The 24,656-nt window shown below is 47.3% G+C and overlaps 1 protein-coding gene across 1 annotated transcript in view; it reads right to left on the bottom strand.

The window, feature by feature from the left end:
* LOC144102398 (glutathione hydrolase-like YwrD proenzyme) overlaps positions 1-20,483 on the bottom strand; it is a 39,650-nt gene extending 19,167 nt beyond the window's left edge. Inside the window, exons 1-3 of the mRNA XM_077635679.1 lie at positions 20,369-20,483; positions 7,090-7,243; positions 1,885-2,038 (exon numbers count right to left, since the gene is read on the bottom strand). Coding sequence (XP_077491805.1) covers positions 1,885-2,038; positions 7,090-7,243; positions 20,369-20,483 — 423 coding nt within the window. The remainder of the gene's footprint in view (positions 1-1,884; positions 2,039-7,089; positions 7,244-20,368) is intronic.
* Between the last annotated feature and the right edge of the window lie 4,173 nt (positions 20,484-24,656).

Raw genomic sequence — 24,656 nt, 5'->3', positions numbered from 1 at the left:
TTTTGTGGTAGAACAACGGTCGGCGTATTAGTGCGAATTTGTTGAGTACAATCGAATGTTGAACGGACTCGTAAGCCTTTCCAATATCGAGCTTCACTAACTGTGACAGGTCGTGGATCCGAATAGGAAGGCGGATCATTTTTTATAAATTTATATGAGCAGACAATTTTGATCATCTGGGGTGAAAGCCAAAGTGGGCAGAGATCAAAGCACTGATCTCTGAAATACACTTTTATAGGCAGCTACGCACAATTCTTTCTAGTAGGTTTTTCAACATTGGAGTTTCAAGCTATCGGCTGTATGTTATCAATATGGAAACCTTGAAGTTTTCATGAGCAATATTACTTTCGTCGCCTTTCAGGCGTGTGAGAGCTACGTAGCTGTTATGATTCGCTGACCAGATCGAGGAGGTCTTTAATGAACTATTGTGGCAAATTCTATGATTGCATTGAAGAAAGTATAGCTGGAGCTCTGACTTTTCAACCTCAAAATAGTCTCAGCAGGAATAGCGGCAGATAACTATAACTTTGCGCTGTTACTGAAAACATAATGCAGGCCCTTCTGTAGTTCATTCTAAATCAACTTTTGCCTCCTGTGGAGACAGCACCACCGAACCTATTAAATGCAAAGATGAGTAGTTCCTATTTCGCTTCATAAAATGATATAGAGTCTATTGCAGCCAAGAAGCCGTAGCAACAAAGACGGTGCAAGAACGGCAAAAAAAATTCGGTGCAATTAAAACTATCTTTTTCAAAGGCCCATAGAACTAGGATGAATAGTAAGAATAGGAAAACCATCCAAATCATATTAATAAACAACCAAAAATGTCGACACCTAGAGAAACGCTTTTCGAACGGTGTTCAGCTACGTCTGCTGTGTTTGGTGGAGTGGCGAATCCAGAAAATTATCGATCTTTGTTGCCGTCTGATACGGGAGCCACAGAAACAGAAACCAAATTGTAGCAGCCATATAATCCTAAACATCTACTAGTGGATAATTTGCAAAGGCGTAGAGAGCAGCACAACCGGCAGCGAAAAAGGAGGCTTATGCGAAAAGCAGAAATAATCAGCGATCAGCGATTTCGGGAGAAACTTGTTCAAACGGTTCAAACATTTTTTTAATTATGCAGTTGCTCAGCATTGTAAAACCAATTTTCAAAAAGCAGACTTGCATTTTGGCAGTCATCAGGGCTTGTCTGTTTCCCGAAGTCACAGTGATGTCATGTCTTGTCTCACAACTATTGGCGCAGAATACAGCGCTAGGCCAATGAGCCTGCATTCTATAAGCACTTTTCTGATCACGCGTACACGTCGCGAGGGTAAGGTGGCCGCAGCTGGCACAGGACAACTTTAATACGAGGAATACAGGAGATGCCTTTGTCCTAAGTGGAAGCAGATCGGCTGATGAAGATAATCACTCTTCAAACGACGCGATATTTATTCAGTCCAGGCAGGCTTGTGTGCATTGTGTTTAAATATTGTATTACGTTTTGCTGCAAAAAATAGAATAAAACAGCAGACTTCCGAAATTAATGTGCCAAATAAAGTTTGTTTAACGCGGGGATAGTTTTGGGCGTCAGTGTAAGGTCTACAAGCACATACACTAACCACCGGCTATGCTTAGAGTTGCCGCGGACTGCAGTGTTTATGTAGCATGAGGATGACAAGAAACAATGAAAAAATAACCGACCGAAGCATTCCGTAGCAAACTGTACCACAACTGTTTTCCAATATTATTGCATGCCACTTTACAAAGTACGCATAAAAATGCAGTTAGTTTTAAAGTAACATAGTTGGTCCTCTGGTCCTGGTGTCTGTATGTGTGCTGTTCTTTACTGCCATGTTCTAACGGTGTTTAATAGCGCCTAAAGTTTTCCGCACCCACCTTTCCCGACCCGAAGCGTCTTGCGATGTAAAACCAAGCTTTCGGAGCACCTGGCACCGTCGCGTAGAGGCCCACTGCGCGCTTCAGGAGGGGGCCCTCGACGCGGCTATGGCACTGCACCTGCTCCAGGGTCAGGTCAGCTGGGCTCCTGCCACTGGCATGGACAAATCAAGAAAACATGGTCAATTTACACAGCACTTCAAAAGTGTAATGCTGGCGATAGCCTTAAAAGACCTCCCGGGGCAGCATTTTCTAAAATTTCGCTTAGTTTTCGTTTAATTAATTCATCTGCCATTGGCTCCGGCTACCGGTGACGTAGACGGGGCGAAATGGCGTCACGCATGTTGTGGCAGGAACAAAATGTAAATTACGTTCTGGACCTTGCCCTGAAAACACACCACTTCGGGGCGTATTTGTACAAGGTTTCATTCGTTTTCGTTTCTTTTAGTCATCTGCCTTTGTTCCTGGCTACCGATGGTTTAGGCCACGGGAATGACGTCACGCTTTTCATGGCAGGAAAATTATGGAAATTAAGTTTTGGACTTCGCCGTGACAACATACTGCAGTGGGTCCTGGCTACTGGTGACGTAGAGCCTGGAATAGGGAACACTGAGTATAATTTATGGAATTTCAAGTAATAATATGGCTGTCAAATATCGATAGAGGCGACATGCAGAGCACACCCATGTTTCCTGCGAGGTCAGAGTATGTTAAAAATTTCAGGTAGTCGAAGTTAATGCGGAGTCCTCCACGACAACGTCTCTCGTAGCTAACGTGAGACGTCGGGACAATAAACCCTGCACACCTGTAAGAGCTATGACAAGAACAAAGCTCCAAACGCCGCTCAGTGAAAGTCGCTATGCATTCGGCAGGAAGTGACGACAACGTCACTTCAGTGATGTGTTTCACTCAGTGGCCGCTCGGTATGTGTGCCGTCGCCTCGGCTGCTGGCGACCATCAGCTTGCAGAGTGTATTTAGCGACATTTCGCACTAATACCCAGAAACATGCTCGCTACGCAGTTTTTTAATTAACAACCTCACCATTTGTATACTTTTCTGCGCAGCGATTAGAAGTAAAATACATTGCAAAACAGTCGCAACACACTCCAAGAAGGCTCATGGATGGTAAATACGCTCTATCTGAGATAGTTTCTTCAAAGCGCGAAGATAAACGAACATGAGAAACACCCAGGGAAGACACCACATAACGCTGACAAACAACCTTTTTTCCACTAATTTAATCATTACTGCATCCTTCATCACACCTTCGAGCATTGATGCCCTGATCGATGCCCCCACTGATGGCCTAATTGATGCCCTGAAAACTGATTTGGTTTAACTTATGGGGTTTCACGTCCGAAAGCGACTGAGGCTACGAGGGACGCCGTACTGGAGGGCTCCGAATAATTTCGCCCACCTGAGCTTTTTCAACGTGCAATGACATCGCACAGTAGAAGAGTCGCTAGTATTTCGCCACCATCGAAAGGCGACCAACGAGGCCCGGATCGAATCCGCGTCGCTCGGGTGAACAGCCTCTGTCCATAAGCACTGAGCCACCGCGGCGGCATTGACTAACAGATGACCTTTATTACCGCTTAAAGACTGATATATACGCAAAAACGCTTTGTGGGGGTGAACGTGAAGAGAAGGAAACGCGGAATGCTGCTAATTCGCCAGATATTTAGTACGCTAATCCAACGACCCCGACTCATCGATTTCGTCACTGCGTTTCTGGAAACGCGGATTTCTCGGCAGGAGGAACGTCGCAACAGTCATTTTCATTTCAGAAGTGTTCTGGGGCATGGGGTGTGAATTAAGGAAAGAGTTTCTAAGCGCACGAACCAGAGCAAAACTTAGTTAAGGTTGTATTTCGCAGCGGAACCAGCTTTCGTGACTCCTCTTATATATCCTGTTGTTACCGACCCATATCACGAGATGCCTAATTAACGTCGACAAAACGGCAAAAATGCACCATGTTTTTGAAATGCCAGAAAAATTACCGGAATAGGAGAGGTCTCTTTTTTGTTCGTGTATTTAATGCCTCACTGTGTCGCACGATAAGCAGACGATGGCCATTAAAATTATAGTGGTGCCGCGTGCTTATTTTTTGTTCTCCGCTGCTACGAATCCTAGAACAGCGCGCCAGCTCCACAACTGCACATGTGTGAGCAATTTAAAAGGATCTCAATTTTTTTAGGTGCATCAGCTTCTCTACTTCTTTTTTGCGCTGCATATCAGAGGCATTCTTTTTTTAGGTGGTTTATCGAAATATCATCTCTGCTTCCTGTTTTCATGATTCACATGGGAAAGTTGTTGCAACTCTCGAACAGTCTGGATGGCGGCTAGCGAAATTCTGCACCTATCAGGGCTCCCTGTGGGATTCTTCTTTCCAAACTGCTGGTTGATAATTAAAAATCGTTTCTATTTAATTACCATTGCTAAAGCTCTCGAATCTTTTCTTGTCTTTGCCAGTAGCGACTGGGGGGGGGGGGGGGGGGGGGCTTATGACTCCCACTTCGCTCATCTCGAACTCTTTCCGTGCACCGGGTTCCACGGTTGGCAATTTGAGTCTTCACGCAGACGAACCAGGTCTGGTGACGTCGCACCCGTCTACGCTCCGGTACGCCGTCCATTACTTCCCATCGTTTAAAACACACTCCTTGTCGGCCTTGACATCGTGAGTTTGAAGTCTGGCGGGAAAATATTTTTCTTATTAAGACACAAGTTTCTGGGGCATAAGTAAGTCTCTTAATTTCTGTGACACAAACATCGCTAAAATATATGTAGCCATAGAGAACCAAACAAGTGGTTTTTATTAGGAAGGAAAAATAGATGAAGTACTCCTGAGTGTCTCCTCAAAGTCGCAGCGGTCAGGTGCGAGCCTCAGTGCGACGCAGCCGGCCCTCTTAGCTGCAACTGCGAGATGACACTTAACGAAACGCGTCTTGACAAACATTTCGATCCGCTTTGTTCTTCAGTTGGTTGTAACCATTCAGCTATTTCCAGCATTTTGCCTCACGCTGTACATGTTCCGGTATTAATAAAAATTTCTTGGCCAGCTTTTCTGCCACAAGCCGAAGTCTTCTCGATTAAAGAGCTGAGAGCATTCATTTCCCTTTGCTCGCTTGAAACCAACGCTACGCCGCTGGTGACACACGGTTCACATATGCTGTTAAGAAGGACTCATACCTTTCGACCTCTTTCGCGTAACCACCGTCATGAATGTGTCGGTTAAGAAGCATTCGCTTACGGTCTTAATGCACGCGGTGTGATGTCGCTGTACCTGCAGCTGCGTCTCTTTTAAGTTCTATTTCCCGAGCACCGCGTTTATTGGCTGTCAAAGACTTCATACACGTTCATCTCTCTTTTTTTGGTTATGAACGACCTGCGCGCACCAAACCCAGAATTCAGCCACCGAAATGACGTGTTTCTAATGCGGCACCACTCAGGTCGCTTTATATCCTCTCTGAACACGTAGTGAAGACTGATGATCTCCTGCCTCCGGCCAGAGAGAACGTTATCGCTCGTGAGCTGCTGGGTACGGTCACTTCGTGTGGATGTTCAGTCCGCAGCTGACACAGTTAGCGAAGCCCACATTTCTTCGGCATCGCTTTCAATTGTCAGGCCACTGTAGAAAATTGTGAGCTACTGTTATGAACATACTGATGGGAATGGTCTAACCTTCATATGCGTAGGAAAAGCCCGCTTTAAAAGTTCGTCTTGCGCTCGCAGCCAGTAGGTAAGACTGCTATAGAAAAGCAATCGGGTGTGTTTTTGACAAGTATGGTGAGTAAGCTGTATAATTTTAAGATAGTCTTATTGACATATTCATACCAGTGGTCTAACATTATGATACGTAGCGAGAGCATTGCTTTGAAAGCCTGTCCTGCTCTGGCACGTAGTAATTAAGACTAGCATAAAAATCAATGGGGAGCGTCTTTCACAAGAAATGCAGAAAGCTAGAGGCGTCCTAAGGAGAAATTTGCGGGCATCTTTTTCGTTGTAGTGCAATTTTACGATTTGCGAAGGACAAAGTGTTCACAAACAACTTCGCGCTGAAAACAATTCGTTCAGAATTTCTGAGTACGATTCTGCTGTCACCTCGCTAGGATCCGTACGATAAGGCGAACTGAGTTCACCAAGAGCACACGTTCACGCGGAAGCACAAAATCTTAAACTGGGAACGGGTTGCGCTTACAGAAGGCAAATTATTTCCGTGAGCGTAACATTTAGAAGCAAATGAGACCTTGTCTTGTTCCGTAAATACACAAGAAGTTTTTTCTGGTTGCAAAGCACAACACGGGATATTATCGTTCTCTATCAAAGTAAGGTTCTATTTTCCTTTTCGATCTCGGTTTTTTAGCCAACAAAACATTTGCGGCGACTGCCGTTAATAGGAGCCCGGCCTGAGCCGTCGAGTAACTCAAACCGGCTTGTAGTTGCCACGGAAATCGGCAAGCCAGTGTGCAAGCCAAGGGAGAAAAGAGGCTTATGAAAAGGAAGATGGGGCAACAAAAAATAAAAAAGAAGAGGAGAGGGAGACGGGGCGGAAAATGAATGGGTAAAACAGCTCTCGCGAATGGTTCAAGTCGCAGCCTGTAATTTTTTCTCTCTTTTGTCATTGCGGCTGCCTTCGTTCAGGAGAGGTCGTGATTTTCTGCAAACTCAAAATGTACGTAATGAGTTCGCTGTTCATCTTTGATTCGTAAAGGGCTTCAAATGTTTTACAAAAGGAGGTGCTTCTGCATGTAAAGTAGTAACTAAGTAGTAACTGATAACAATTTTACCAGAGCGGTAACGGCGGGGTATGAACGGGGTCTTGTTTCCGCGTACACCATTGTACGTTCTTTGTGATCAGGAAATTAGTGCTAAACCCAGAAGAGCCATCGGCGCCAAATTAAACACGAAGTAGACTACTGTAGTGCCAACAAGAAAATAAAAAAATGATATCCCGTGGAGAGCCCTTCAACGACATTATTAAATGGTGTCCGCACATCTGAAGTGAAGGTGAGTGAGCTCAGATTGAACCATCCCAATTTAAAATCACCCTGATTTTTCATTCGAGTATGAGTTGCCTTCTTTACGTTTCATTTAAAGCTAACAAAGCTTCTCGCGCCTTTTCTTCGCAGTCGATTTACAAAGCGATGACAAAGACGAGCGGCTCTTATCACCCTTTAACCGCCACAGTACTGTTCAGCACTAACCTCCCGTCCACACAGTGCACTTTCTTTGTCCGGCTGTCGTAGTACAGAGCGAAGCAGTCCCCTCCAACTCCTGTGGTGTAGGGCTCCAGCACCTGCATGCAGACCGACATGGCGAGCGCCGCGTCTGCCGCGTTGCCTCCACGACGAAGCACATCTGTGGATTCAAAATTGGGAACAGTCAGGCGAGAAATAGCACCTTATCCTCTCGTTGCTGCCCCGCGTTTGGAATGCACGCATGCCTAATAATCCAGTTGGCATGAACAAACAATACATTGCAAAAGGCGCCAACAGCTTCGTGGGGCAACAAACGGGTCCTTTGAAGCGACTGCTTAAGGCATGAAACTTCCTGCACGTTATTTAGTGGTGCAGCCACCGTGGTAGGACGTCGTTAGGTAAAGATACCGCGTTCAGCTGCTACCGACAGTCAATGCTGCCTAAGTGGTTCTGAACTGCCAAAACATGTAGACCAGGACACGGAGACTTCATAGCGTAGTTCTGGGCATGTGGAAGCGTACATGTAGACCAGGACATGAAGAATTAGAGATGTAGACCTGTGCTTATAGACTCGACAAGTTGGCATTGAGACGTAGACTTGTAAGTGTAGGCGTAGGTACATGTCCGTCTAGACACGTAAACCTTGAGGCATTGACTTGGTCAAATAAAATTGCACTATCCGTGCCACCAGGTCAAATGGGCTACGTAGACCTGCAGATTAAGAAATTAGCCTGTTGTTGACATTAACGGATTCAGCTGATAATTTACACGGCCGTCCTATGTTAGCTTCAACACAGCTCCATGCCGCCGGCGCTCCGGGTAGGTCTCTCGCGGGCAGCTTTGAGTACTATTGTGTAGCGGTGAGTGAGAGCCGAAGCGGGATTTTCCAGCACGTCGTCTACTGCAGCGCGCTGGCACCACCAAATTGCTCTTGATTTGCGATGCAGTGAACATGCCTTCTGCTAAGCTCACGCAAAGCAACCTGAAAGGCGTGTTCACACTTATCTAAGAATCCGGCAAGCGAAGCGGATTCGGTCACTTTTGACGCCGACCAGGGTGGAAACCAGCGCGGCGAGGCCGATAGGTCCGGGACCGACTTTCGCCGCCGGAAAATTTCCGTCGCAACATACATTGCGGCGCCCTTCGAAGCAGGACCCCTCGCCTCGGAACGAATTCGTCGTTGTTGCTGCCTTTTTCAGCTCGTTCACTGGCCGTAAATGGGACAGCTTTCATTCGCTTCGTCTCACCTCACCTATAAGTAAACGTATATGTGATAGATTTGCTTTATTTTTTATTTATTTAGAATGACACTTCTGCCGCTACAAGGCTTAAGAGGAGAGTCGGTTTTGTTGACAGTACTGGTTCCCATCCTGACGAACAGATGGCTCCACTAGACTGGGTTTTCGTTGTTAGTCTGTTTGCATGCGCTTAACTAAAATGGGAATGTGCCTGCGTTTAACGCACGTAAGCGTGCATACGGTTATGGTACACCGACAGCATCGATTTATGCTCTTTTATAACCATATCTGTGTGCGCCGCGAGCGGTGACGTGGTGGCCGGGTAGTGTGTGGAAAAGCGAGAAACAGCAGCGGCGCGGCGGTTCCGCCTCGCCCGGGCGTCAGCTTATGAAAACGCGTCCTAGCTTTTTCCGGCGATCGAAGCAGATTCACTCACAAGATTTTTGGACAAGTATCAACGCGCCTTAAGGCAGGCGTTTCCGGCTGTAATAACATAACACGTGATGAGAAGCCCAATATGGCGTCTCGCTCACAGCTGATAGTTGTGAGTGGTGTACTTGTCATCACCGGAACTGCTCGGTGCAAATGTTATTTGCAACAAGAATAATGAACTACCCTTTCGTCGTCCGACCGTGTTGACATTGCTCTTTTTGCATGGAGCCGAGAAGGAAATGAAATGCCACTGAATATGCTCACGCCTGTTGTCGCGAAACGGCACAGATAGATTCAAGTTTTATTTCCGACAAACGAGGTCCGAGGTGAAGGGAAAAAAGGCAAATGGCTTTTGCAGACGATGCTCCACTACCCCTACATTAAAGGGGTAGCTTCAATTCGAGCCCACATGCCGTTTACACGGCATTTTCTTTATTGCCATGCGAAAGTTCAGACAGTTTGGAGCGAGAGAAAGACTATGGAACAAAATTTTACTCGGCTAGAGACACGCAGCTTGACGGAATATCTGATCGCGTCAATTTCGGAGTCAACTCTTCAGTGAAAATGTGACAACGTGCGACGCTGCATTTATGAAAAAAGATTCCAGCCTCTCAACACTTTACGAAGCTCTGAAGATGTGGTGAGGTTTAAATTGAAGTTTCGATTAAAATATCCAAAGTGCCATTTGCATGCGCAGTTAAAAAAAAATATCGGCCCCTGGAATCAACGAGCACACTAAGGCTGCAGTGTTGGTAAGCATAAGGCTTCTGCCTGTAATAACGGCGAATCTGAATGCCCGCCTTCTTGATGTTTTCCAAAGCTGAATTGAAGAATTTAAAAAAATTGCCAAGATGATTACTATTCTCCTTAACGCGAAACTTGAGTGCAGTTTTGTCAGGCTCTCAGTCATTGTATGCTCACTGTTCTGCTTTTCCGCGTCGTCGACACGCCTGGCGACAGTATTTTTTCGATAGCAACATTAACTCAAGAAGACGGTGCGCAATGCACAGCGCGAGTGTGTGTTGTAGTTTAAAGCTAAGCGTGACTGGCTGCCGCGTTATCCTAGTGCTCTCAGTCTCTGCAGGCTCACTGTTTTGCTTTGCTGGGTCGTCGGCACGTCTAGCGACATTAGTTCGATACCAATATTAGTTGATGTAGACGAAGATGTGCAATACACAGCGCGCGACAATGTGTATTTTCATCCGAGAGCATTATTGGGTGAAGAAGATCAAGATGTGCAATGCACAGAGCGGTAGCGTGCTGCAGTTTAACACGAGGCGTGCACGGCTGCCGCGACATCTAAGTGCCCTCGTGCGGTGGCTAGCGAAGCTGGTGTGTTCGCGGCGCCGCGGGATTGAATACCAGTCGCGGTGAAGTTCATTTTTGTAGCGAGAGCTACACTGGGCTACCAGTCGAGCATTTCGCAGTACACGGGAGAGACCAGTTGTTCGCATGCGCCCTTACCATGGCAACCGAAGAAAAGCAAAGTGCGGCGTGCACTTCGCCGTCGCCGCGGCCGCGCGCCCGTTCCGCCGTAAAAGCCTAGCGTGACGTCACGCGGATGAGCAATTATGGGCATGCGCCGATACCATGGTAACCAGAGAGACCCCACAGCTGCGACGCGTTCTTCGTCGCAGCCTCGCCACACGCTGCTCTATCACCTGAACCCTGCATCGCATGCGCAGGATTCCGTATAAAAGGCGGAGATGTAGTGGGCCTCTGTATCACGTTTGACATGCATGCAGAGAAGTAGAATCAGCTGCTGCTAAACGGCGATATAGAGAAGAGAAGATTAACTGTTCCGATTCTGAGGTTGTCGCCTGGCAGTTGGGTTGAACCAAATAAGAACGCTGGAGTCTGTGTGTACGTGAAACGAGGTATCACCGTCGTCAGACACCTCCCTTCGATCGCGGTGATTAATGGTGAAGCCTGCTGTATTCGGCTTCCGCATAGGGGCGTTATTATCCGAGGAGTCTACGTGGCACCGGAAACATCTGTCAAGCAGGCGATTGATGTGGTTGCCAAGTGTATACCAGCCTACGGCACGGTTTCACAGTTGTGTGTGACTTTGGGTGATTTCGACAGGAAACAGGACTCTTTTATTCAGTGCATGAAAGAAAAGTTTGACTTTAATTTAGCTTCGGAACCTCATGTCCAGACTACACAATGGGGAGCTATTTTAGAGCTTGTACACTAAAAAGGCTCTACCAAATCGAAATAATGTACCGACAAAACTGAGACCGCTTCATGCTACTTCGCAGATCATCGGGCAGTCTTCGTCTCTGTCAAGCATAATGAATAAAAGATGTGTGCACAAAATGTCTCACATTGCTAAGCATATAGTGTCCACAACAAGCTCAGCCAGGGAAACGTACCTCTCGCTATGTATACCTTGGCATAGCCGACATAAGTAACTTCATTTTTTTTATTTATCTAAGGTTTGGCTCGATTACATACACCGACCACAGCGACGGGCCTCAAGTTAACCCACGAACGAGCGCCTGAGACCCGGGCTCTAAAAACACTTCGCGGCGTTGAACTTTGAGCGAACAAAGATGTTCCCCATAACTGACACCCCGTAAAGTGCTCGAATCTATAAAATATCGAAGCTAAGTGGCATCATAAGAGTACACAGCCTCGGCACGCTCCAAAACGAAGTTGTTATCGCAGCTGTCTTTCCCTATGAGGTCGATTTAGGCACTATAAGCCGAAGCCGATACAACCGTGGCAGCAGCATTCGAGCAGATGCACACACTTTCCTGGTACCGCCAACGCTTTCCGTCTGCAACGTAAAAGCGGAGTTCGCTTCATCTCGAGGTGTGCCAGCGACTTGCTGCAGCAGACGCTTCCCGGATCTGCCTACCTTACTTCTCTATACTATCTGGGAGCAAAACAGGCAGTACTAGTGCACTTAATACACCAAGGAGAGGCGCAGGAATGCAGACAAGATTACGTTTCGTATTTGGGCTTGCCTAAGGTTGGGCATAAAACGTGTTTTCGGTCGTAACAATACGACTCTTCGCATAAAACATGGATTCGGTCGTAACAATACGACTCTTCCCATAAAACGAGGATTCGGTCGTAACAATCCGACACTTCGCATAAAACGTGGATTCGGTCGTAACAATCCGACACTTCGCATAAAACGTGGATTCGGTCGTAACAATACCGCTCTTCGCATAAAACGTGTATTCGGTCGTAACAATACGACTCGTCGCATAAAACGTGCCTTCGGTCGTAACAATACGACTCTTCGCATTTAACGTGGATTCAGTCGTAACAATACGACTCTTCCCATAAAACATGGATTCTGTCGTAACAATACGACTCTTCCCATAAAACGTGGATTCGGTTGTAACAATACGACATTTCGCATAAAACGTGGATTCGGTCGTAACAATACGACTCTTCGCATAAATCATGGATTAGGTCGTAACAATACCACTCTTCCCATAAAACGTGGATTCGGTCGTAACAATACGACTCTTCGCATAAAACATGGATTCCGTCGTAAAGATACGGCTATTCTTATAAAGCGTGGATTCGGTCGTAATGATACGACTCTTCGCATAAAACGTGGATTCGGTCGTAACAATTCGACTCTTCTCGCTACAAGCCTCGAAGCATTGCTGTGAAATTGTCCATAACCAGCCTAACGCAATTACATTAAATGTATTGAAGTGAAAAACGCACTACTGAAATAACTTACCCTGCGCAGACAGGAGATCATCGCTGTGCAGCTGCTGATTCCGAGGCAGAAGCCACGGTTTTGGCCCAACACACGCAAAGCCAAGTACGAAACCTCATCTTCCCGGTATTCATGCGGTGGATAAAGTGCTTTTTAAGAAAATCGGATAGACTGTGGGGCCAGCTTTTCCTCTAGGTAGTATTTAGAAACGCTATGCCGCCTAACGCTTTCATCGCGCACGCGCAATACGTCCCCAGGTGCGCACGAAAGGCGCTCCGTGGAGCGCCGGCAATACGGCACCGCGTCCAGGCTGGAATTGAACTATTAAGTACATCCGGAGATGTAGACCTGGAGATGTGGAACTGAACGTGTAGTCCTGCAGATATATGCCCCATACAACGCCTATGACGGCGCCACTGAAAGCCACCTAGCAATAGCTTCCGAAAGTACGCTCGGGGCGGCTGCAGCCACCGTCCTTTCATCGCTGCGGGGATGGCTGACATTTCGGCCGCGATTACTCGTTTTTTCCTGGCTCCCACCGATTGCACACGCTGTATGTACCATGCAGTATGCCACGAGCGCCCTTGTGTAGAAGTAGGCGCTATCATGACGTGGCAGCCACCTGGGATAACGGGATGCATGCATGCGCCAGCTGCTTCCAGGTCGCGCGAACGAGCGTTAGATCGTTTCAACAGGCTATTTGAGTGTTCTTTCATGTATATTTCTATATAATCTTGCCTCCGCACTGAGAGCGCCTTTGACATTCGCATGACGTCGTTTTCCGAACGTATGCGAACTGTTTTACCATGTGCTACGACATCGCGCTACGACCAATCTATTGCATACCCCTACATTAGCATAATTCGCTACGTTATGCTTTTTAAACGCCTAGTTCTTGACAAAAAATCACTATGGCCGCAGTCTTTGGACATACGTGCCCTTGTGCCGATGACAATTAGCGCCGCGTCAAGACTCATTCATTAAGGCTGTGAAGTTCGTTCGGCGAGTTGGCTGTCCATAAATGTAAAAACAGCGCAGAACCTGAACGTTACGAGCCACGTATTTTATTCGTTTACCGTTAGCTATTGCACGCACACAAAAACACACACACACTCGGCTAGAGATAACTGTAGTCTAGACCAAGAAGAAGTGCCTTGAAAAGCTCCACAAAATTATTTGCAGGACTGTTACCACTGGTTAACACGAGATCAAGTGTCAGCCAAGAAGAAGTACCTTGAAAAGCTCCGCAAAAAATTTATAGGACTGTTACCACTGATTAACGCGAGATCAAGTGAAAGCTGTTCAAGTACCTGTATTTTATGATAGTTTGTGCTAGAGAATATGAGAGTGACCTCATATCTGGATAGCTGTAGGGCGAAAATTGAAAACTGGCTTTTGAAGAAAAGGAATGGTGCAGTATCTGTCGCACAACTCGGTGGACACCTGAACCACGCCCCAAGGAAAGGAATAAAGAAGGAAGTGAGCAAAGAAAGGAACGAAGAGGTGCTGTAGTAGAGGTCTCTGGAATAATTTCGACCGCCTGGCGTTCTTTAACGTGCTGTGACATCGCAGAGCACACGGGCGCCTTTTGCGTCTAGGGCGCTCTTTATAGTTTTCCGCGCATAGCTGTTTTTCGTCTAGTTCTGCTCTCCAAACCGCCGCTCTAGGAGCTCAGCGTCGCCGACAGTCCTCTGCTGGAGCAGCGCGCTGCAAAGCAATATCACACCAGATTGTGCTACATTCATCTGCTCTCGTCATACTGTTCCACCTCCTACTACGGTAATAAAGTCCAGGATGGCTACCGTTGTAAGCCTTCCTACACTCTCACCGTAACCTCCTCTTCTCGGCGTACCCTCCTTGCACGCAATCCCTCCTTCTCCTTCTAGGGCAACTACCCTCCGGTTGGTTGTCCCATTTACCCCGTCTCAAGCTCTAGCCATAGCCTCTTCCTTCCATAGTAATCATACTCTGGTTGGGTACATTTCTGCTCTCGTCACACCCTCCACCTTCCACGGTAAGCACCTTCCGGGCGGTTACCGTTGTAACCAGCCTCTGGTTGCCCATAAAGCTCCTTTCATGGTGACCCACCTCGTCCTTTCAGGGTAAATACCCTGGTGGTGGTTTTCGTGGCAACCGACGACCGGTTGCACCTGATTACGCTTTTGTCATACCTTCCTCCTTCCACGGTAACGACATCCGGTTGAAGATTCCTCCGTTCTACCGATGCCTTCTTCCTTCCACGGGAATCACTTTCCGGATCGTATCTGTGCTAACTACCCACCGATTACGCATTTCTACGCTCACGTGATACCTTTTTCCTTACACGGCAACCGACAGACGAGTGGATCCCATGGCAACGCATCCACCTCTTGCGCTGGCGGTTACGACAGACAACGACAGGCTAATACGACGCGAAACCCAGGAATGGGCTATTAACGCTTAAAAGCTGTGGCTGCAAAAATATACCGCGCTCTGCTATACAAACGAAGTCTTAAGCGCGATACGCAGTTATCAACCAATTTCGTTACCGACTGAACTGAGAATGCCAGCGAATGCCTGATGAATGATTATAAAGCGACGATTGCTTCAAATCATTTTCGATACAATAAAAATAGGATGTGAATAACAAGCGAGCTACTGAAGTTAAATGTATGAAAACTGCTACACCAATCGTGTAAGCCGCCGAGCTGACTACAAAATTGAGTTTATGATGCGTTTTGTGGGTCTTGCACTTTCAGTGAGAAATAAATTGCTGCTGGACATGTCTCGAAGCTCGTGGAACAGTGCGCTGAAAGCGGTGGTTTCTTATTTGCTAACCCATTGTCGAGAAACACGTGACGCCGGTGACGCCGGCCCCTTACACGAGTATACTTAGCACTCTCGCCACGGCGCCTGTAACACTGAAGATGTAGACCCGCGCATATAAAATTGATCATATTGACCTGGCGATGAATATCTAGAGACATATACCTGGCGACGTAGATGTAGGCACAAAACGTTGGATGTGTGTATAGTCCTGAACACGTAGATCTCAAAATGTGCTATCGGGTATATAAGTGCCTAGCACGCAAGAGCGCTTGCAAAAAACGCGTCGCGTCCATTTCAGCTACAAGGGGCAGTCTTCCGAGAATTTCCGCGGATTGGTGTCCGAAACCTTCGGTTTGATCTGCGAAGCAATGCTGGTAAAATCCAAAAATAAATGTAGCTTTCCGGCGCCGTACCAGAGTAGCGCCATACGCCGGGAAGCGCGAAAGCATGTCACCTCATCGTTTCGGCTAAATGTCGCAGCAGGGCCAGTGGAGGCAGACGGTTCCAGACAAGCGCCCCTGGGCGCAAGAAATGAGCATGCTATTTTTGGGTTAGTAGCTGACTGTGGTGATGCTGGGATGCATTTTTACCAGTGGCTGCGCGTCCGGGCTCTATCCCCGATGACACGTAGATTTGGACATAGAGACCTGGGGAGGGAGACCTCAAATAGGAGTGAGCATGCAGCTATTATGCAGATGTACACACAGAGACGTATACCTGTAAATTTGGAACTGATTATGTACCCTGCAGACGCAGACCTGGACGTGTTGAAATGAACATGTAGACCTGCAGATAAACAGAGGTAGACCGCCGTTGGCGCAACCGAACGTGGAGCGCAGCGGAAGATCAAAGGCGGCGATAGCGAAGAGAGCGTGAGGAGGGAAGCGAGAGTGCAGGAGGAGGGCAGTACAAGGGTAGAGTGAAGGCAGGTAACGGAGCAGCGACCCGCGGCACCAGAGTAGCGTGCGAAGTAAACGCACTGTCCACTAGCCTGAGGCGAAGCTCATCGGTGGAGGAATGCTATGCGCGCTGCCGAAGTCACAACCAAGAACTGCCTCCGTTAGGCACTTCCCATGAGGTCGCCTACGGTTTCAGCATCGCAGCAGTTTCGCTCAACACCTGCATTGCCGAGAAGCGCATTCATCGGCTAAATTTCTGGTCATGCTCTTCAAAAAGACCTGGGAGGCGGTCACTATTGGGGCCTGAGGGTGAGTAGCGGTAAAACTATCACTGTCACGTCTTTGCCTTAGGTGGAGGATGGGGAAGCACAAAAATGATTTTTTATTAGCCAAGGGTACGCCTCTCAGCTTGCCGAGACTAAGTACGTTTAGTCTTTCACATTTAGTGGCAAATTTATTGCATGTCCTCTGAGCTGTTCTCGAAGTGCGCCATATATCTTTCTCCAAAGTTACTATCGAACATGATACCAGCGCAAGAAACAAGGACGAAGGAAGAAGAAAGACAACACGAACGTCCGACGTCCATGTTTTCTTTCTTCTCCCTTCGTCCTTGTTTCTTGCGCTGGTATCATGTTCCATAATAATGCGAACCAACTAGCCCAGCTGTCTACCCTTAGGTGCAAAGTTACGGAAACTTTTCACAACTCCTATTCTACATACAGCTGTAAATTAAGGCCTCTGAGGCTTAAAAATTTCGCTCTAATCGAAGACTTCAAAATTTGGTCGTTGCTTATTTTGCCCATAAAAATAATAATTTCGTTTTACATCGCGAAACAACCAGGGGTTTACAAATATGTTCCGGTTTGCTGATAAAATGCATTTGCTACTGCTAAAGTAGAAATGCTTACAGGACCGGCGTGTGTGGTTTTCAGTATATATCCTCACGCGCTCGCCTTTCTTGAGAGAAAGTCGTGGGGAGCGTCAGTGCGGTTGATGATGCAGCTGTACAACTTTATATTCATGGGATTTCTTCGCTACATACTCCCTGCACTAGAAAACATTCAAAAGATGGATGACGGCCTAGGTCTATTAGGCCAGGATATACGCAGCGAAAGCGCGGCGACATCTAATTCGGAAGAGTTAATATATGAAAGGCGCGCATTCACTACATGCGCCTTTATTCATGATTAAACCTTGAGCTGTCGTGGCGGAGTAGTTGGTAACGTGGTCGCTCACGTGATGCGGAGCAGCTGCCAGCGGCGCAGTGCTGTGACCAGTCACGTGGTTCGTCACGTGGTGAGGTGCGACCACGGTGGGACTGCGAGCATGGTGAAACTGCGAGCTTGTGGCCAATATAGCTTTCGCTACAAAATCCAACATATGAAGTATACAAAGCATTCAAGCACTCCGGACCTGCCTGGTATTGCCGCGATATGCTTCTACGGCTGCTGTTGTACTCATCGCCCAGAAGCATCCAATCTCTACCTACCGAACCGGTGACGCACTGAGAGGACCTTTTCGACATATCTCCCGTGTTCCCTATCACCATCCTGCCAGTCTTCCTATTACCAGGCCACGCATATCGTTTACAAAGACCATTGGTGCACATCGGTCCATTCTACGGCTGCAGTTTACACCTACCTTTAAACCGTCCTCGCCACTTTGGAGCCTGTACAATCCCCGTGTGTTTCTCCCAATAGTTCGCATCAAAAAGAAGACCGATTTATCGCCGATAGAACTAAAGTCACTCTTGAATATTTCCATGACTACCACACATGCCGGGTGCACGTCCACACCGACGGCTTAGAGGACCCTACCAGTCATTCTCGCAGGGACTACAGAAATTAGAGTTAGGATAGCTCACCAGACTTCTTGACGGGTGCAGAACTCACTGCTCTTCGTGTCGCCTTTGAGCCCAATAATCGGCAGCGCCCTCAGCAGTAGTCTATTTTCGCCGATTCCAAAGCGGCCCTCCAAAGCTTACAAGCTGCTCCTTGCCGTAAAGCCCATGAACAACTGCTCGCGGAAATCCGACAGCTACATCACTATGCCGTATATAAAGGGCACGACATTATCTACCAACGACTACCAGGACCCAGCGGCATAGCATGCAATCACCGAGCGGACGAGGTCACGCGAACTGCTGTCCCCGACGGCGATTTTGTGTCGAGATCATATCGAGATGCAGCGGGCAGGCTTCGCGCACTTACGCAGCACATCACGCTTGCTGCGTGGAATTCAGGCCAATTTACTAATTCACATTTAAAATCCTTGGACCCAGATCTGAAGCTCCGGCTTCATTCCGGCCTATCACGACGTGAAGCAACTTTGCTGTGCCTCTTGTGGCTTCGTGTAGCAGTCACCAAGCACTATTCTCTCTTAATAGGTATGGCTGACAGCCCTGCCTGTGCCATCTGTTGGTGTGACGAGTCTGTAGCCCGCATCCTTTGTGAATTCCCTGCCTACAGCGCCGAAAGGCCATGCGCTAAAGCGTATAGATACATGTCCGCTGTTGGAATTGATTCTCGGCCACTGGCCGCGGTGATCGTCGTCGGTGAAGGCCTCTAAGACTGCCCCGCTTTTTGAGAGCTTCTGGTCGGCACAATACGCTGTGCATTTACCGATCCATTGCTGACTATTTCCGAGTGGCTACAAATTCCTGCTACTGTCTTTTATCCTTCATTTATTTATAGCCTCACCCGTCCCCCCCCCCCCCCTTGAAGGGTAGCGAAGCGGTTATTCTTCCGCTTAACCTCCCTGCCTTTCCTCTTCCTCCACCTCTTCTTTACGTTTGGCCATCCTCTTTTTGGCGTCAACCTGCCATCTCATTGGGTCTGAGGGCTTCAGAACCTGAGGAATTTATATATAACTCTCGAGTTTCGCAATTCATTCTCCCACTGTACAATGCTTTAAGCAATCACTTGAGTTATTAAGGCTGATATCTAACAAGCAATGACACTGGACGGCTTCTTTAACGCTGCCGGGCCTCCCAAAAGGGTATAAGGAAGCTGAGGAATAATCCGAACAAGGAACTGTCACAAAATTCAGCTCCACGTCGTAGAAATGATATGCCTTTGACTCTTTTAGTTCTTTGCTGCGAACGGCCATCACCGGTTGAAGTGTCGTGGCGAAGAAGTCCAGGCAATCCCATTATAGCGTCCCCATTCTCAACCCTCCTCAATGTGCCATTAGCAAAATTTTAGGGGAGCTCCCAGCAATTACCGCTAAGCTTAGCGGCCAATCATGTTATGATCACTCGGCCATTAACTTTCCTTTGTACGTTACGGATCATATAAACACGCCAACGCTGAATCTTCAGTCATGTGGCACGTGGTTGCTGGCATGGGAACTAAAAGTACTTGTCCCGTATTCGTTGTAATAAGTTGCCGTTTTGCTTATCAAGGCACTATCAGCACAGATTTTTCTCGAGTGCACCTGCTCAGCAGTACAGAATTGGTTGCCTTGAGAATGTGCTCAGTAAAGAGTAGGCGTTCAGTGGTGAGTAGTCGCTAAATATGCCACTCGTATTGTCTGTTGAGTAGGCGCTCCTTATATCACTCATGGCTCAGGACCAAAGGGGCAATGCTCTATTCGGCAGTACTCAATTCCGGCATGCCGCGTCTATGTCCATGGCTATGACAATTGTATGGGAGAAAATGCAGTTATTGACGTAAAAAGACAAAACCACTTTTGTAAATTCGACGGCATTGCAGTTGTCATCAGACCAAAATCAAAGCTGATGTCCAGTGCTGCAAAATTCGCTCAGTGGTAGATAGAGGTCACGTTTCCTTGTGACGTCATGAAAACCTGCCCGCCGTGGCAGTTGGCGGCCTGGACACCTGATTGTGAGCCACCTACCCACTGGGGCACGCGGCAATCAAATTAATGATTGCTGGACAGAGGTCACATGAGGTGGTTACGCCATCACAACCTGCTTACCGGGCTGTGTGTAAGATACTTTCTAGACAGCTACCTAGGTAGAGAATCGCAAGCAAAAAAATCGGAAACGATGTGATGCATGAAAATGTCGGCACTGTGGCGGCATAGCGTAAACTTGCGACTTAAGCTAGCAGGTCGAATATGGAACCTAATGCTGTCGCATTCTTTCTTTAAGATGACATAAGCGTCCCTATGGTGTTTCGTGCGCATCACTCTTCAGCGCGGATCATCACCTTTTAGATAACCCAAGGACGCGGAGTTACTCATTTCGTGGAACTCACCGAGGCCTGCTTGGCTGGCGAGCAATTCGTCGCTGACCACTGCCGCACTGGCTGCGATGACGGGAAAGCGAGAGGAAAAGTGCCTCACGAAGTGGCCGTGGCGAAGGCAGGCCATCGCGCCCGTACGCCAGGGAGAATCTAACTACTGGCAGCACGACCGCGTTATGCACGAATAAAAGACCTACGCGCAGTCGCGATCCAGTGCCGATCGGGGCGTGGGACACATGTTTTCTGAGAGAGAGAGAGAGAGAGAGAGAGAGACAACTTTATTTCCAGACCCCGGCGCAGCTGTTTGAACACTTCTTTGTTCGAGCCACGTGTCAGCGCTTGCTTCGGCATAAGGCAATCTCTGCTACCAGTCCCACAAAACAGTCTATAGACACTCATGGCCATGCACTTTTAGTAGCTTTTTATCTATACACAACCTATAGACTATGAATAGAGAAAAAGAACTATCTTTTGGAGAGAGTCTATAAGCCATTTTTATAATGTATGAACTCTGAAACGAATTTAGTGAACACGAACTGAACGCGTTATCCATCAACACTTTATTCTAGTTCAATGTTGAAAAACTGACATTAAGCATCGTAGCCACTGTTTTGTTCCCAATCCCGCCAGCAACATGACATGACTGGCAGCGCACAGGTTGCCCGCATCTTGCTTTAATACCTTGCTTGCTATTCCCATCTACATATTTTTTGTCTTCATAAATATTTGAACCAATCGTCCAGTCACAACTCTTCAAGCGTTCGCTACCGCTTGCGTTTCGGTTGCTAAGAAAATCGGCTGAATACTGCGTATCGCTGTTAAAACTTCGCTTGCGGACTAGGGTGTTTTATATCTTTGCGGACTTTTTAACGAACTTTTCTAAGGTTTGGATTCCAAATTTTTCTTTGGCAGCCCGGGCGTGTGTTACAGATACAGGTAAAGGAAACAAAACGAAATTATTTGTGGGAAATTCAAGACACGGAGAAGGCGAATTAATAAAGTTGTGCGTTTCTATATGGCCGAGCCAATACTTTCATCAACATTTTTGCACTCGCTGGCTTCGCATTTCAAGAGTGAAATAATTACTGATGCAAAATGACGACAATGCTTTTTAATGGTATGAAGGGTGCACAGTTTTGTAACACCGGCGAAAGCAATTCCACTCTAGTTGTTTACTCAGGGGCAGGACCAGGGCTTGACCGGATGCTGCCATCAAGTAAGAGGGACAGGCCAGAGGAACAATATCGCGATACTAGAAAGAGAGGGCGCTTCAAAGTGCCACATAACATTGTTGGCCATCACACGTGAGTCAAACAGCGCCATTGAAGTAAATGAGTAAATTACCTGCACAATAAAGACCAGTAAGTAATGTATGCCCAACGCGGCGTCGTGACCAAATCCACCGGCTGCTCGATGACTGTTGTATCCCGTGTCAGCTGTTACGTGGATTCTCGTCGAAGAACTACATCAAGATTTAGAGAAGCCGCTGGTAAACCAAAAACAGGGCCGCAACGCTATGCATCAGAGTGAATCTGACAGTTTGGAGCCGATGAGCATTGTGACATCACGGAGGAAAGCGCCTTTCAGAATCATGGCAGATGAGTGATGCATTCTTGACGCGGCGTCGCTTTGCCGCTAATATCATATCATAATAGTATAAATAATGTGTAAATTTTTATTGATGAAGAGGTTAATACAGCAATGTTCGATTGAAATTTGTAAAGAAGTTACATCTCGATATCGCATTGCGGACGCAACAAAGCATAAAAAAGTTCAGTGGTCGGTTGTTACAGACATTGGAACCGTGATAGAAGACAATGTCCTGCAGAACTGGACAAGGCAAGGTTTTACTGTACTTTCGAGTTCTGTCAGCCCTTACATTCTCCTGCGCTCTCAATATCCGTCATATATCTGTTCTAAAGCGTATTTCTACTTCTAAGACGACTGACACCTTAATCCACCCCAAACTTTACTCACACAGAAATGCTGCAGCTGTAAAACTAGAGGCCCTTTCATTTGTTCTTCCGTTTTACCAGTCATTCCTGCATACGCATCGTGCTTCACCAAGAGACTAAACTTCGCTTCCTGAAAGGGGAGGGGGGGGGGGAGGGGTTGCGCGACGGCAGGGGCACTACAAGCGACGCTTATTCGGAGTGGATGAAAGGCATAGACTGAACCTGTAGCTTTAATAAAGCTCCACCTCTCCGACACAGCAAGTTTCTCCGTGCCTCGTACGCATGTCAATTAATAGCGGGCTCAGTGGATTGGCCTCGACGCCTCATCAATGTTGAGCATACATTCTAAAGAGAAAGCAGTAAAACTCGATCAAGCTGTCCTCTAGCGCGATCCTTTCTAAAACCGGAAGTGCGCTAAAGGACAGGTTACTTCCTCTTTGCTCCAGTACAGGCGTAATAGTTTTTAGAATGTAGGAAACACCGAGTCTTCAATATCCCAGAGCGGTAGCGGCGCAGCGGGGCTCGGTGCCGCACCATATGGCGTCGGTGCTGTGACTTCGGCTCGCCGTGGTGTCCTCCCGCATCCACCAGCGTTCAGCCCTTGTCAGCACGTTGGCGTTTTTCGCTTCATGACTGAGTTCGTTGGCGTGCCTGTCCCGTGTGGCGTGGCCCCTCCGAGTGAGTGACCGCAGAACTTCCCCAGGAAAGTCAGACTCCACAGTTAGACGACCGCTGCGAAGAACACATGGAGTGCGTGAGTGGGTTACCATGCTTCTGAGCGTGCGATCAGGTTGTTCGCAGATGATACTAAAGCACTGCGCGGGCCGTAATTATTGGCCCGCTCCGTGCCCGGGCCCGATGCCCTCTATCGTTGCCCGCCCGAAACAACACAAAAGTTTTAAGCGCGCTATAGAATCGCAAATATTGTTGTTACTAAGAGACAGTCCTGCCTGTGAAAGCTGGGGTCGTGAGGAGACCATCGCTCATCTTCTCTGTGAGTGCCCTGCATTTGCGAGTGCACGACATACACTGTGCTGTGCCCTGGACCACCTCGATCCTCGCACATTAACAGAGCAAAAGATCCTCGGTCCATGGCCACAGCAGTCGAATGCCCTCAAGGCATACAAGTCACTCTTTGCATACTTGAGAGCGACTGGATTGAGTGACAAATTGTGACAGCGTTGTGCGTGTGTGTGTGTGTTATGCCTTTTGCCCTTCTCTCTTCCTCCTTGTAGTCCCCTAATTCCTCTTCCCCAGTGCAGGGTAGCCAACCGGAACCCCTTTCTGGTTAACATCCCTGCCTTTCCCTCCTCCTCTTTATCTATTAATTGTAAAAGAGTGCGTCGTTGTTATCGTATAGGTCTCAAGTTCTCTAGTTTCTGCTTCTACCTGAGTTGGTAGTTTATTTTTTTATTTCATTTTCTCAAACAAATGTCAAACAGCAAGTAACATTGCAGTCGCTTGGCCACCAACACGCAAGAAGTCACGCGAGATCACAAGACAGCGAGGTGTTCAGTTGCGTCCGTTCTAACGGCTGCTTCTCCCACTGTCGCTTCACTCTGTCCATCCAGCAAAAACAAAGCGCAGGAACATACACTGGGGCTCTGATATGTTACGCGACGGAAATGTCTACTTCTGCAGGACCCACACTTCGCTGAAACTGAGTGCTAATGCTATATCACACTGTATTTGAAAGCATTTATAGAATTAAAGGGCACAAAAAATGAAAAAAGGCACGGTTTGAAAGTAAAAATATATAAGCCTGAAAAATATTGTGCTATACATTATGAAAAGTGCATAGCACGAACCCACAGACCGAACGAAGAGAGACTTTATCACACGGGTGCTATGAGATAAGCATTTATTTCCCAGCACGCGCAGCATCCCCTATGCTCCGGGAAACCGGGGAGAGCACCACGAAACAGAAGAAATAATATTACGGTTACCAGGAAATATGACACCTGTTAATATCGAGCGTAGAACATTACAGAGCCAAGGCGCGTTCTAGGGAGAAGGTAAGTGAGATTCACTGAAAGCTCAAAATCTGGCACCAAAACAGCAAAGACAGCCTCGCAGTTCCTATTAGTTTTACTCTATATGTGAATGATTAAAACAAAATGTTCCCCATTTCGTGCGCGAACGCCGTACTTTTGCTTTATGCATAACAATTTCTGAAGCTAAGAAGCTGTCAAGCACAAGTATTGTGTCGATTAAACTTTCAGTCCTTTAGAACCTGAGAGCTTAGCGAAGAGCCGAAATGAGCCTAAAGAATGCGGAATGGTATATAGGCTGCTTTGCCTGAATTATTTTGTGTTTTATGCATTGTTTTCATCTGTTTTTACGGT

This window comes from Amblyomma americanum, chromosome 8 (genome assembly GCF_052857255.1).
Source record: "Amblyomma americanum isolate KBUSLIRL-KWMA chromosome 8, ASM5285725v1, whole genome shotgun sequence".
NCBI lineage: Eukaryota > Metazoa > Arthropoda > Arachnida > Ixodida > Ixodidae > Amblyomma > Amblyomma americanum.
Note: the sequence above shows the minus strand (reverse complement) of the source record. Positions and strands in the feature narration are given on the sequence as shown.